Source organism: Oryctolagus cuniculus, chromosome 1 (assembly GCF_051225735.1).
Source record: "Oryctolagus cuniculus isolate XC-2025 breed Fujian yellow rabbit chromosome 1, ASM5122573v1, whole genome shotgun sequence".
Taxonomy (NCBI): Eukaryota; Metazoa; Chordata; class Mammalia; order Lagomorpha; family Leporidae; genus Oryctolagus; species Oryctolagus cuniculus.
In genome coordinates, this window is record NC_142867.1 from 171,368,853 (window position 1) to 171,384,484 (window position 15,632).

General features: G+C 37.7%; 1 protein-coding gene across 36 annotated transcripts in view; it reads right to left on the bottom strand.

Annotated features, from left to right (window-relative positions):
• Positions 1-15,632, bottom strand: part of PTPRD (protein tyrosine phosphatase receptor type D) — a 1,783,257-nt gene that overhangs the window by 184,874 nt on the left and 1,582,751 nt on the right. For all 36 annotated transcript variants that reach the window (XM_089316625.1, XM_089316627.1, XM_089316774.1 and 33 more), the window contains 2 exons: positions 12,567-12,836; positions 8,567-9,148 (listed from right to left, as the gene is read on the bottom strand). In XM_089316625.1, coding sequence (XP_089172751.1) covers positions 8,567-9,148; positions 12,567-12,836 — 852 coding nt within the window. The remainder of the gene's footprint in view (positions 1-8,566; positions 9,149-12,566; positions 12,837-15,632) is intronic.

The window sequence follows — 15,632 nt, forward strand, 5'->3', positions numbered from 1 at the left end:
CAAACAATCCAGTTTAGAAATGGGCAATGAACCTGAACAGGCATTTTTTAAGAGAGGAAATTCAAATGACCAACAGACACTTGAAAATATGCTCAGGATCACAGGCCATCAGGGAAATGCAAATCAAAATCAAGATGAAGTTCCACCTCACTCCAGTTAGAATGGCTCTCATACAGAAATCAACAAACAACAAATGCTGAAGAGGATGTGGGGAAGAAGGTACCCTAATCCACTGCTGGTGGGAATGTAAACTGATGCAGTCATTGTGGAAGACAGTATGGAGATAACTCAGAAATCTGAATACAGACCTACCATATGATCCAGCCATCCCACTCCTGGGAATTTACCCAAACCAAAATAAATCAGCATCTGAAAGAGTTATCTGTACCTCCATATTCACTGCAGCATAATTCACAATAGCTAAGATACGGAATCAACCCAGATGTCCATCAACTGTTGTCTGGATAAAGAAATTATGGTATATATACACTATGGAGTTCTACTCAGCTGTAAAAAAAAATTAAATTCTGTCTTCTGCAACAAAAGGGGTGCACCTGGAGACCATTATACTTAGTGAAATAAGCCAGGCCTCAAAAGACAGATACTATATATTTTCCTTGATCCAAGGTAACTAAGAGAGTACGAACATGTAATGTATTGGAGTGAAATAGACATCTTGAGATTCGATGATTGCTTATAGCCCTAGTTTCTTCTGTTTGGGAATAGTATTTTTTCTCTTAATACCCTGCTGAACTCTTCTATTTGGTATAGGGTTAACTTTATAATCATTAAACTGAACATAAATCTTTGTAAAAATTAAGAGTGGGAATGGGAGAGGGAGGAGGAGGAAGGGTTGGAGCGTTGGTGGGAGGAAAGGTAGGGAGGGAAGTAGCACTAGGTCCCTAAAGCTGTATATATGAAATACATGAAACTTATATAATTTAAATTTTTAAAAAATAGGAAAAATAAGTTCTTAAAGGACAATCACCTGCACAAGTTGTACTTTCAACTGTCAGAAAATATAAATAAGACATTATAGTTTATTAAAGTTACATTTACATCCAGTGTTCCTTTGCTCCTTGTTAAAACTCTTTGGAGAAGGCAGCTAAATTGGATCCATAATTTCGACAACTGGAAAGCATTCATTCTTTATTTTATATTGGCCTGTTGGCATATGCTAATAGCATGACTGATAAAGTTCTAGGAACCTAAAGCACAATGTGTTTATATGTCATAGTTTGTATTTCAACACTTTTGCAATTCCCAGAATCTGCGGTAATGTTAACTTCTACAAAATATATAAAGCTGATACTACTCATTAGTATTTACTTGGTAAATACATACTTCAAAGGCCTATACTGTACTCATATAAATCAGCAGACTTTCTTCAAGAACATAGTAAAAACACAGAATTAGAGGTTATATATGCTTTCGAAAGAAAATTTGGGAACAAAAGACATATTAGGATTTAAGATCCAGAATGCCTTCAATTAGCATGAATGTCAACAAACATTCATTGTGATGCATTAGTTTAAAAATATACATTGTTACATTTCTTCATCAGAGTTTTAATTGTACTTCTGTAAAATATAGTTAACTTATATTCTTATTTTAATTATCTAAATAAGAAAATGACAATATGTCCCTTTCCTTTCTAAATGTGTTTTCTAATAAGGGAATATTTTTGTAGCATAATATAAATATGAGGGTACTTTAAAAAGTTCATGGAAAATTGAGTTAAAAGATGTTAATGCACATATCCCCCCATCTTCAACTATACTAGTTACATGTGACTATAATGACAGAAGTTACAGTTATTATGGAAGAATACATAATACATAAAACATACATATATAATACATAAAACATTTGGAAGAAATGCTCTATAATAACTGTAACTATATATAACTGTAATCTATATTTATGTATGACTAAAAAGGAATCATGTCAACTAAACTTATGTTTTTTATGTTTTAAACTATTTAAAAGTTACTGAATGTAGTCAACTGTACCAATATTAACAATCAAGGGGAAATACTCTTTTCATTAACTATAAAATAGAGCATATTTTGACTTTCTGTGTTGCCAGAAATATACATATTTACATCAAAACCCTATTTATATCGGTCTGCATCAATTTACTGATTTATATCATCTTAAATAATATCTAAAGTGATGATTTTCCTCTTAAACTCACTTGGTTTATAAACACTCAAACAAAAATAGGAATGTGTCAGGGAACAAACACATAAAATGAAAGCAGCATTTCAGACTCAAAGACATCAAAACATACATTTTTGTGTATATGTAACTAAGAGCTACTTTAATACATAGGTTTTATTGATAAATATATTTTCATAGGTCTAGAAGAGGTTAAACTGCATTAAAGTCATATCATTAAATTTCAGAAATGATCTCTAATGGAATATTTCATAATGGTTTAAGAGTCTGTCCAGCAATGATCCTAAGAATTAGCTACTCAGCAATAAGAAAAAGGAGCAGCTCAGCATTAATTACATCAGAACTAACTTCATTGTATTTGGCAGGTGTCCACTAAAATCAAATAGCCTTTGTTAATTAAGCCTATAGAACAGATCAAATCATTGTGTAATTTTGGAGGGTTTTCTTAGCCTATTGATTTTGGCAGGCACAAGTCATCATGTCATTATATGTCTTCTCATCAATGGACATTAAAATTGCAACTATTATGAAAGCTTCTTAGAAATATTTTAAAGATAAAAAGTCAAAGAGATTGGGAACAACCACTCAAATTTATGATCCATTTATCTAGCTTTGTAAAGTTCTATTCTGAAAAGAAATCATATCTCTGAAAAAAAGTCCCTGGGTCACATTAATTCAATTCCCCCTCATAATATTACCATCACTGAGTTTTAGTTCAGAATTACATTATGTTAATTGGTAATACAAAAAATCACAATATGGCCTGTTTACTTAAACACCACTTCTACATTTTTCAATAAACTGTGATTGAAGGCACTGGTGTGTATCATTATTTTTCTAAAATCCAGGCAAATTTATTACTTCTCATATTAATGAAATATATCTACATATATGTATATATTTTCATGTATTCACATACAGCCACTTCTCAACATTCAGACTGCTAACAATCATTGCTTCATTCCTTGAATCCTGCATGAGAACTTTACCATGAAATGAATGAGCACATTTCTATTTGTTTTATAAACTGTTTACAAAATATTTTATGTTCTATAAAGTGCTTGATTTTATTATTATAAAAGGAAGAAAAATAAGGAAGATATCTTAGAAAAGCCCATTTTTTCTTTTTTATATATCTTTTGACAGGCAGAGTGGACAGTGAGAGAGAGAGACAGAGAGAAAAGTCTTCCTTTGCCGTTAGTTCATCCTCCAATGGCCACTGCGGCCAGTGCGCTGCGGCCAGCGCACTGCGCTGATCTGATGGCAGGAGCCAGGTACTTCTCCTGGTCTCCCATGGGGTACAGGGCCCAAGCACTTGGGCCATCCTCCATTGCACTCCCTGGCCACAGCAGAGAGCTGGCCTGGAAGAGGGGCAACTGGGATAGAATCCGGCGCCCCGACCGGGACTAGAACCTGGTGTGCCCGCGCCGCAAGGCGGAGGATTAGCCTAGTGAGCCGTGGCGCCGGCCAGAAAAGTCCATGTTTTAAAGTACTGCAAACACACTATAACAGTGGGCCCTGAGAATTTAACCAAATTATGAACCAAATTATAATTATGGCCTAACAAAATCTGCAGCCAGGAAGTGTTAACATCATCACACAAACCAAACACCTAATTTTACTCTCCTTATTGTACCATATTGCCTCTTCCAGAGTTCATATGTACATTCATTTACATTGCTTATAAATATTGGGCATCAGCTATGCCCAAATTATTGTCTCAGTAAGAGCAATGATCTACAGCGCAGTGCGCCGGCCGCAGCACGCCGGCCGCAGCGGCCATTGGAAGGTGAACCAACGGCAAAGGAAGACCTTTCTCTCTGTCTCTCTCTCTCTCTCACTGTCCACTCTGCCTGTCAAAAAAAAAAAAAAAAAAAAAAGAGAGAAATGATCTAAGTGATCCTAGTTCCTCCCTTCAAAAGCTCCAACATTCTGTACTTCACCAGTAAGTATTGTAAAATCAACGATTCTTTTGATTCGAGGATTCATGTGTAATGGGTGAATTTTAGGAAATACGCTCTTAGCTAAAATTTCTCATCATCAGAAAATAAAGATATGAAATATTATATAATTCTATGTTTAAACTGAGAGTTGTAAAGCTCAGGGTCAAATCTGGTGATTGAGTATAAAAGCCCTCTATAAAAAATATTACTCTTGGTGCCAGCGCTGTGGCACAGCAGGTTAATGCCCTAGCCTGAAGCACCAGAATCCCATACGGGCACCAGTTCGGGACACGGCTGCTCCACTTCTGATCTAGCTCTCTGCTATGGCCTGGGAAAGCAGTGGAAGATGGCCTAAGTCCCTGGGCTCCTGCACCCACGTGGGAGACCGGGAAGAAACTCCTGGCTTCAGATTGGTGCAGTTCTGGCCATTGCGGCCAATTGGGGAGTGAACCATCAGATGGAAGACCTCTCTCTCTCTCTCTCTCTGCTTCTCCTCTCTAACTCTGACTTCCAAATGAATAAATAAATCTTTTAAAAAAATTACTCTTTCAATTTCTTTCAGATGAATTTTTTTTCTTATCTATATATTTTAATGTAGTTTTGCTATGGGAAGTTCTAAAAGCTGTCCTAAATACATAATTCTTAAATAAAATATAAACAAATGACACAGTGTATTTTTCTCTCCTGCTAAAAGCACTAAAACTATCACATTACAAATTATTATTTTGAAAGGTAATCCTAATTATGAATATCCAATGCCTTCAATTTAAATTCTAGTTTTCCATTTATTAACCTTATGGCCCAAGACAAGTTCCTGAATCTTTTTCTTTTCTCTTTGATCCTAAACTTACTTAGTAACAAATGGAAAAATTCCATGTTTAACTAACTACTCGAAATGTGAGAATTAATGCATGCAAAGTTCATAGCACAGTGCCTGGCATATATTAGTTGCTATAATGTTGTATTATATTTACTAAGTTATAACATGTTTCTATCCATTATCTAATCTAAACCAGTTATGAGTTTTAACTCCATCCCACAAAAAAATCATCATAGCACTCAGTTCACGAGAATGTGACCTAAACTGGATATAGTGTCATGGTAAATGAAATTTGTTAAGACTGGGTCATTAGGGTAGGCCCTAATCCACTATGACTGGTGTTCTTACAAAAAGGAAAATTTGGATACAGTCAAGCTTATAGAGGGAATGCCAGGCAAAGATGAAGGAGGAGATCAAATGATGCTTCTACACTAGCTAGCACACAGGGCTTTCACTTCCAAGAGAAGGTCTCACATGAAAAAAGGGCTCCTCTGGTCCCCTGCAGACAGATGACAGATGGGACAACCAGGGATGCTCTAAGAAAATCATTTTTGCAGAAATATAACACAAGGGAATGTTCCCTCTCCTCCAGAGTCAGAGCACTTACTGGGCTGGATGACCTCAGGTCAAGTTGAGAGTCTTCCCTCTTCTTTCAATGGGGCACAAGTCTCTGTGCAAAAACCCCAGATGAATCTCATTCCTGAATAGGAACAGCACCTCCCCACCTCCTCAACCCAGTGATGTGAACCTGGGCTACAGCTGAAAGCTGATCAGTGGATTCATTCTCATTTAAGTGTCAGCCCTGCACTCTGGCCTCCTGCCCACCAAAGTTTCAAAGATACTGCTTCCATTGCTTCTCCTGAGGCTTTTGTCACCCTACTGGGCTTTGAGGAGCTGGAAATTTTAGAGGAGCCCAGGACTGCCCTGCCAGCAGGTGGGACGCTTCCATAAAGGTACTTGTTTATCTGAAAGCAGATAATGTGTGAAGCCAAAGCCCAGCTTGGTTGTTTAGTCTGTGGAAATGATGGGGTGGAGCAGAAAGGAAGAGAGGAAGAAAGGAGACTGGCCCTGGGCTTCTTCCACTGCACATCTTAGAGGTGCTGGCATGAGGATCTTGGGCCTACTCAGGGTCTAGGGAAGTCCTGGCACAGGGGAGGAAGCACGTAGCAAACACCTGCAGAAGTCAGAAAGGAGGGAAGCTAGGAAGGGAAGAATGTCCCCAGGAACCTGGCCCTCCCGTGCCACCATCAGATTTAGCAGACGTGCAGGGAGAACTGAGAGCTGGCATGTCTAGGGGAAAGGTCCCATTCCACCCATCTCCAACAATGGGAAGCTGACAATCAGATAAGAATTGTAGTCATCCCCATCTCTACAAAACCCAGGTTTACTCCATAACTGAAAATGTCCCTTCATGTTTTAACAACATTTATGCAGCGCACTGACCTTGAAAAAAAATCCTCAGAAAATTAAGGTTATTGAAAAAAGAGAAACAACCCCTCAGAAATCAGATAATTAATTCCTCAGGTTCAGGATTGGGACTACTTGTGCGTGGCTTTTGGTGGCAGCTGAAAATGAAGGCTTTCTATTGATTATCATTAATTTTTTTAATGTGTGAGCAACAGCAAAAAGTTGGACTTGCTCCGTACCTTTTGTTCTGCTTGTTAAGTGACCCCTGGAGAGAGTGCAGGAGAGCTGGTTGGGGCTTGGTACCCGTGCCCAGCAGAAATGAAGAAAAACCATTAGTGTCAAAATGGACAGTGAACTGCAAATTGCCTCCAGGGGACAGGTAGCGGTTTGCCAGACCGCTCCTGTGAGGGTTGTGGTGGGATATGCAAGGAACAACAAATATTGCCAACAAACCACCAGAAGCGAGGGGGAGGCATGGAAAATATTTTCCCTCATAGCCTTAGAAAGAAGCAACCTTAACAACACCTTGGTTTTAGACTTGTAGGCCAAAGAACATTCCACGTATCATTTAAACCACTTATTACATGGCATTTTGGTACAACATCCCTAGGAATAGATGTAACTACAAAACGCGGTAAGTTGGTTAGTATTACAGATGAGAGATCTCCAGTTGAGAGAGATGAAGTAACTCACCGAAGGCCACACAGTTAACCAACAGTAGCTTGGAATTCAGACCCTAGTTATGTTTCTCTAATGTTAGGGATTTTAAAAGCATTACAAATAAAAATAAGAAAACTCAAATATAATTTCTTATAATTTTTCACGGTTATGGAGCTGCTGTAACATTATCATTAAAAAAACCTAGCAATTGACTACTTTTAGTCAAGAAAAAATAGAACAACACTCATAGATTTCTACATTTTCCAACGAGAAGGCTTTATGGTAAAATTAGTTGAAAGTATTTTTCTAGATCTTAACAAACCAAATAAATAATGAGCACTAGAAATGCCAAGCCGGGAAGATATATGTATGTTTTTAGTATGATTGTGTTGAAATATATATTTCTATAGTTAGCATTCATATAGTGTGGAAATAGTAAATCTACAAACAAGCGTAGGAGAACCAAATGACAGTAAGAAAAAAAAGCCAGGTGAACTATAAATGTTATCAGAGTTTTCTAAGCAATGAGGACAAAAAGGTAAACCTACGGAGTCTGGACATTCATAAAGTCCATGACATGAAAACAAGTCAGCGGTGCAGTGAAATACAAGTATGTACGAACTGTAATGGGTGCATCATCTAGCTCTGACACTCCAGAAAATTCACTAATTTATTGCTGGAATTAGCTATGAGTTACATCCATAGATTATAGATGTTGTCTCCAATAATACAGTTCTTAGGTAGACTCTCAGAATAAGCCAATGGCCTCATGCCCAAACACTCAGAGACTGATGCAAGTTTAAAAATGGCCAATACAAATAGCAGTCAAACAAGTAGTACTCAGATGCTCAAGAATAAACTATAACAGAATCCTGATATTTCATATTCCCACAAAGGCAAAACTGATCATTTTGAATCAAAGACCAAAGAAGTTCGACATCCCTTCATGAAAATAAAACCACTGGAAGGGCCAAGCTTTTCTTCAAAAAACAGTTTGGCATCTGCTCTAGCACCTAGGAAGATGAGTGAGTCGGGCCACACGTGGCTTTCCTTGTCTACTGGAGCCATACAAAGAGAAACAAAAATCAAATACATTCAGAATGTATTTACTTTTAAGCAAGTAACTTTCTGGCAAGTCAAAGCAATTTAAATACCCAAAGCTCTGTGACAAAGTTTTATTCCTAACTTTACTCTTAAACCCTGCAATCTTACAAAAATTAAATATTTGCAGGGGATTATGCTAACAGAGTCACTAGTATAAAGAAGTATAGTTTTTTTTTCTGTTCTCAAAATAGTGTGAGGAGGAGGCATCCACTCATCCTGTGCAGTGAAGTCTTCAAGTCATTTCTACAAACTACAAAAGAAAGGGTACTAAATGTATTCCACTGCTGAAACTGTGAGTTTTTCAGATGCCCATTACCTCTTTGGTCTCTTATCATAATTTCTCACTTTGAAATCCTAAATCACAAAATTCAAAACCCATGAAAAGGCCCTTTGCCCTCTTAACCACCAACTCCTCCTTCCAGCCCTGTGTTCCAGGCTGAAGTAGACTTACCTCCCGTCTGAGTGATGACCTGTATGTCACTTGAGAGAGGACCATCTCCAATTGAGGTAAAAGCCAGCACTTTGACAGAATATGTTTTCTGGGGCACAAGGTTGCCAATTGTGGTGATTTGGCTGTCAGCTACATTGTGTTTCATCCAGTTATTGACATGCTGAGTGGGATCCATTGTATAATATACTCTGTATCCCTGGATCTGTCCATTTGGCTCCTCAGGTTCCTTCCACTGTACCAAAATGGTGGTTGAACTCAACATGCGTGCTTGGACATCCCTCGGGGCACTGGATGGAGCTTGCTCTGAGGTCTGTGTTAGCACAGGCTCACTGGGAGGTCCTCGCCCAATGTTATTGACAGCAACAACCCTGAATTCATAATCTGAGTAGGGACTTAGTCCAGCAACACTGTAGCGTGTGGTCGCCACCCCATCAATTTCTTTGTAAGGTTCCTCAGAGTTCTTAGGTTTATGCTGAATGATGTAGTAAGAGACCGGCTCAGGGTTCCCAGAGTCCCATGTCAGTGTAATGCTTGTAGCTGTGCTCTCAGTCACTACTGGAGTTCCTGGAGGTTTGGGTAAGGCTTGGGGGAGAAGAAGAAACAATGATCTTGCAAGGGCTGATAAACTGCTATTGGGTCACAGCATTGCATATCTACTGGAGATTTCATCAGATGGCACTATAGCCAACAAGTTTCTTAAATGGTCAAGGAGTGCAATAAAATACATAAATTCCATTTTACAACAATGTTCTGATAACAAACGTTTAGTCTTATATTCAAATTCACTACTTATTTAAGTGACCCTGGATGAATTGCTTAACCTTGTTTGGATTTAATTTTCTCACATAAAAAATGAAAAAAAAAATAGTATTACTCAGGCTGTATCACACATGGGTTTGCTAATCTAATTGTGAGCTAATCTAGCAATGCTTTTAGAATATAGATGGGCACCTCAAAAAATTAGTTGCAATTATTACTATTATTATAGAAAAAGTTTTGTCAGTTAACCCCTTTCTTTAAAAAATAAATAATCTAACCCTAAACTATTAAACATTGATAAGAACAAAGTTTGGAATATACTGAAGTGCAATTAAATTGCTATAAAATAGTGTTCATATTCTTTTCCAGCAGTGAGATACAGGTAAAGTTGCTGAAATCTTGTTAACAAATAACCTAAAGAAGAATTTTAGGTAAAAAATATTAATCATTTCAAATCAAATTTTTTCTTAATGTGTAAAAATATTGAAGGAATTACATTAATTCATATTCACAATCACTTTTAAAGTATTTTATTGTTATATGAAAATTTTAGACTCAACAACAGAAATATCTGAGATTCTAGCTACTTCACAACCATTTGCAATTAAATTGACCTAGAGAATCAATGATTTTCTTACACTCAAAACAATTCAAAATGCTACTGATAAACAATACAAAGCATCTACATTGATGGCCTCATATTTAAGTGCCTTAGTATGGACTAGTTCTGAAAGGCAAGGATAAAGTCATAGAAAGGGGAATCCTATTTGCTGATTTTTACAGAAAAAACACAGAAGGTACCACTCACACAAATGGGCCTGTAGTATCCCTGGTTTCCTTGTCAATATAAACACAGAACATATATACATCCTAGAATGGCAGCTTTGAGAGCAAAACACTCTGCTTCTTACTTACTGCTATATTTCAATGCCTAGACCATTACCTTACACTGAGTAGGTTTTTAATGAGAATCACTAAATTACTGACTAAATCAAAGAGTGAGAATCCATTCTCCTCACTCTCTTCAATCTGTTCTTTTCCTTTTGATTTATTTATCTATTGCCTTTAAGCTTTACCCTGATGTTTTATTTATTTTTGAGGTGGGAAGGGTAAGGAAGTAGCACGCATCAGGAAAACAAAGATAAGAAGGTGAACAGGATCTCTGCTTTTGAATTCTTGAAGGTCTTCAGCTAACCTTCAAATATTTAAAGCTGAAATGGTTATTATGAAAAAAAGTGATTCAATATTTGCATATTTCTCTAAGAACTATAGAATGACAATATTTGGCCAAGGGAATTTATTGAAAATAGTAAAAAGAATTTGTTCAAATACTGTAGCCTGACATTTTTCAAGGCAATGGGTGATCCAGATATCCCCGGGATGTCAAGGCAAATACAAACCCTGCTAATTAAAGTTCTGTTTACTGATATTTAGCTGACATTGTTAGTTTCATAAAATCACATTCATAGCACTATATAGGTTTTCTGTCTGTAATACATTAATAAAACAAGTATGCTTTATATTTTAAAGATATGTGATTCAACACTGTTTTAAACAACTAGTAAGTACTGACAATGTGTACTTCTGTTCTTGGGTGACATTACTGGTTTCATATGGCATTTGATATATATAAGCTAGGTTGTAGATACAACACCAAGTACTAAATGTGTGCTGCATATTCTTAAGATCATACCGCTTATATTAAAAAAGAGAGGATAATTTGTGTTCATTTTTCAACACTTCCAGACATTTGTAGAAACTTGGTAACACCTTCAGCCTGGCTCAATTTGTACAAAGTTTTCTAGAATTTTCGAAAAACTGGGTAAAAACAACTGATATTCCTATATCCTCACATTCTTTTCTTATTTCAAAATATTCATTGAATATGTACTTCATATTTGTTTTATGATTATGTAGTTCATTTATTTCAAAGAGATAGTATTTCTTGAGCATTCATCTATGCAAAATGAAATATAAAACAAACAATATAATGTTACTTGCATTTTGATTTTTAATTGTAGGGCCCATCACATATTTATAGCATCTATTTTTACACAATATTTATTTCAATTATATTTTTCTTCCTTCTACTTTGTTTTCAGGAATTTCATGCATTTAAAATCACCTATTAGGATTTTTCTGGTTACTCTGACAGTTTTGGACTAGCAAGAAGCCTGTATACGTAAGTCCTACCATAACAGTCAATCATGGGAGCTGGTGTTGTGACATAGTGGGTTAAGCCACTGCCTGCAATGTCTGCATCCAATATAGGTGCCAGTTCTAATCATAGATGCACCACTTCCAATCTAGCTCCTTGCTAATGCTCCTGGGAAAGCAGAGGAAAATGGCCCAAGTCCTTGGGCCTCTGTACCAATGTCGGAGTCCTGGATGAAGCTCTGGGCTCCTGGCTTTGGCCTGGTCCAGCCCTAGCTGTTGCAGCCATTTGGAGAGTGAACCAGTGGATGGAAGATCTTCCCTTTTCCCCCATAACTCTTTCAAATAATAAATAAAGGCATAAATAAATCTTCAAAAAAACTATTAAAACTATTGAGAGGCCAGCACTATGGCATAGTGGGTAAAGCTGCCGCCTGCAGTGCTGGCATCTTATATGGGGCGCTGGTTTGAGTCCTGGCTACTCCATTTTCAATTGAACTCTCTGATATGGCCTGGGAAAGCAGTGGAAGATGGCCAAAGTCCTTGGGCCCCTGCACCCACATGGAAAACTTGGAAGAAGCTCCTGGCTTTGGATCAGCCCAGCTCTGGCTATTTTGGTCATTTGTGTAGTGAACCAGCAGACTGAAGATCTCTCTCTCTGCCTCTCCTTCTCTGTAACTCTTTCAAATAAATGAATAAATCTTAAAATACACACACACACAAACACACACACACAAACTATTGAGTAGCCCAAAGAAGGGCAGTCTCTTTCCAATCAGAAAGGTTAAAAACAAACATAAGGTCAATCATACCCAGCATTTCTGATTCTGTCTGGTTATAGCCTGGACTTGGTCTCTTGTACAATATTTTGGCAAACATTCCCACTTAGGATGCTGATGCTTTTAAGAAAGAACCTAGTGCCTAGACAAGTGTATATAATACCAAAGATACGATCAGGATATATCTGTTGGAAACAATGAATGATGAATTGAATTATTTTAGAATTCTGAGGACAGACATTCTAGGCACATTAGTCAGGTAGCTTGAGTATACCCAGATCCCCCAAAGCATAACCCCTTGAGCTTACCTTTGACAGTGATCTGTGCTATTGCTTCAATGACACCCAGTGTAGACATAGCAACACAGGTATAATTTGCTGACTGTCTTACATCATTCAGTTCTAGGACATTTCTTCCTATTGGCATATCATCTTCAGGTGTCAGATCTTCTGCCCCCAACATCCACTTCACATAAGGCATTGGTGACCCCACAGCCACACAGGTGATATTAACACTTCCACCTGGCATGATTTCATGATTAGTGGGTGGGATAGAGAATCTTGGTGGGACACGGCGAACTGGAACAAAACACAAAAGAAGATGATAACATATACAAGCCAAGGAAAAGGTGGCTTGTTAAACACAAGACATGCACTGTACAGAAACAATTAAACAACTGAAACATATTGTGGATTGTCCAAAAACAAAACATGAAGAAAAACTGTGGATAATACAGACCATACAAGTATGGTGTGTGTATACACAGAAGAATTTGTTTGGTTTAGTAGTTTGTATCTTAGACACATTCATACAAAAGTTGATTCAGACCTACAAGGGCCCCACAAAAAAACTATCTACAAACTAACAATACACAAACATCATGCAGAAGATAAACACAAAAACATATACATGCATGCATATAGCAATGATCCTATGCATGCATGTATATGCAGAAAAGGGGGCTGGAAAGTCACCAGCATGTTTAAGTTGAGTATATAAACCAAGTTCAGTGCTGTGCACTTCCAGCTGATGTGAATGTATGCGTGATACCACACTATCACATCTCAGCCCTGAAAACACCACCTAGAGTATACCGAAAGTACAATTTATTTGCTTTCAGGTTCAGAGTGGATGCAGCCTCAAGACCTCACACTAACACTGGAACAATACAGAAACATACACACATATTGATTTACAGTCACAGAGGAAGAAACAGGCCAACACCAGTAGAGATACTGGATTGGGTCATGCAAAGCATGCACAAGATGGAATCTCAAGGCCCGTGCTAAGGATTATGGGGCAATGGCTGGAATTTAAAACAATAACAGCAGAAGGAATAATGAGGACATAGAACTAAAAACAAAGGTGGGAGATAAGGTACAGTGCTTGGGACAAAGGTTTAGGGGATGACAGGGCTGAAAGTTGGAAGATATTAGATTAAGTGGAGCTGGTAAAGAAAGGATTGCAAATTTCGGAAGGGAGCTGGGTATTGCACACTCAGGATTCCATTCAGTTCACATCTGAGGCAGAACAACATAAATGACAACAAAATCAAATACAAGGCTTTTTATGCCCACATTCAAACTGAAGGACATCAGTTCTAAAACACACAGTGGGACAGGACATTAAGAGAAGAGATCATATTAAAGCAAAATAACACAGAAGAAATTACCAAGCGATTACAGTTCAGTGTTCCTGCTTCAGATAAACTGCAGGTTTATGTGTGTTTACATACACATGTCTTGAATATGGTACAATGAAAGAGTGAGAGATCAATGGGATTCATCTTGGGCTTTTATTGGCAAAACATTACACCATGAGAATTTCAGATAAAGAGGGTAATCTTTTAGGAACAAACCTTTGATACAGATCATAAACTGATTTTAAAACTATAAATATACTGAAAAGCAAACAACTTCATAACCCGAAGAAGATAAGTAAGTAACTCTATCTGAAAACTTTTTGGCTGCACTTAAGATTGAGTTAAACCTCTGTTGATTTGAGAGGGCTCACTGCAATGGCCTCGTGGGTGAATGACAGTTACAGGAGAAGAAGAGAGAGCTAAGCATGCCTCCTGCAGCCAATTCACAGAGGTTACACAAAGCAAGCAGGAGCCAGTGTAGACTCTGAGGTGTTGAAGAACATGTCAAGAAAAATGGAGGAGAGTTTAGTCTTCATGCTTGGAATTAGGGGAACAATTATAAAAAGTCATTCTATGGGCAGCAGGCATTTTTATAAGACAGAAATTAAAGGTGGGGTGGGAGACGGGAAGAGTGGAGCAGGAGGAAAGCAGGAACACTGACCAAGTTCACTGGACCTTAGAGAGTTAAGTGTTACCAGTTACCATGCACCCAGCTACATTCTCTCCCATCATGCACCACAGTTAGACGTCACCAGCAAGCACCGGAAGCCATGGCCAGAGCATTCTCTGCTAAAACATACCATTAACCAAAAGAAGACCACAATGCAGCTACATTCATTTCATTTGTATTCTTTGTTATTGGTTTAAGTAATAGTTTTGTAAGGTGGGTAAAAAGTAAAAAACACACCAACCTTCTCGCAGCTCTGAGGGATGTAGGGGGTTTGATGCAGAACACAATGAAATGAGGAAAGGAGAAAAACAAGGGAAACACAGAGAGAGTAAAAAGGCCATATCAAGGCTTTCAACTGCTACTTGAACATTTTATTTAATCTAATTAACCTTCCTGCCTCACTTGAAAAATTAGCAATACCTCGCGGACTAACACGGTATTAGAAACAATAGCTAGCATCATTTTGAAATTTTCCATGGAAGAAGGTACACATGCCTCATGCAGCAAAGGAGGACGCCATTGTGAGAAATGGGATCCAGGGGTTTTCAAAGAATTAAGGAAAGAAACCATGTTTGTCATTCTGCCCCCTCCCCCGCCCCCTCCCTCCAGTCTCCATAGAATGAAAAAAGGAAAATCATCCCCCCAGGGGAAAAAACTATTTCTAACCAAAATTTCAAAATCAAGCTAGATATTTTCTTAAGGGAAGCCCACCCTATTGTAATTTAATGCCCTCATGGTCTTTTATGTATCCCCACCCCCACCCCCACCCCCACCCCCAACTTTTGTGGTTATTCACAGACAAGGAGACCAGGAATAAGCATGTGTCCGATGGACAAAACACTACAGGAACCCGTTTTGAGAACTCCTGCAGAAGTACTTCTGTCTGGTTGAACTGAAAGGTGCTGCCATTCAGAGACTCAAAATATAATCATTTCTATTACTTTAAGAGAAAATATGAATGTATCCTAATAAATCATTTTGGTTCCAAGGACAACTAATATTTTTATAAATACAGTGTTTCATGGCTATGAAAAGATTAAAGTTTTCAGTAAGTCAATAATT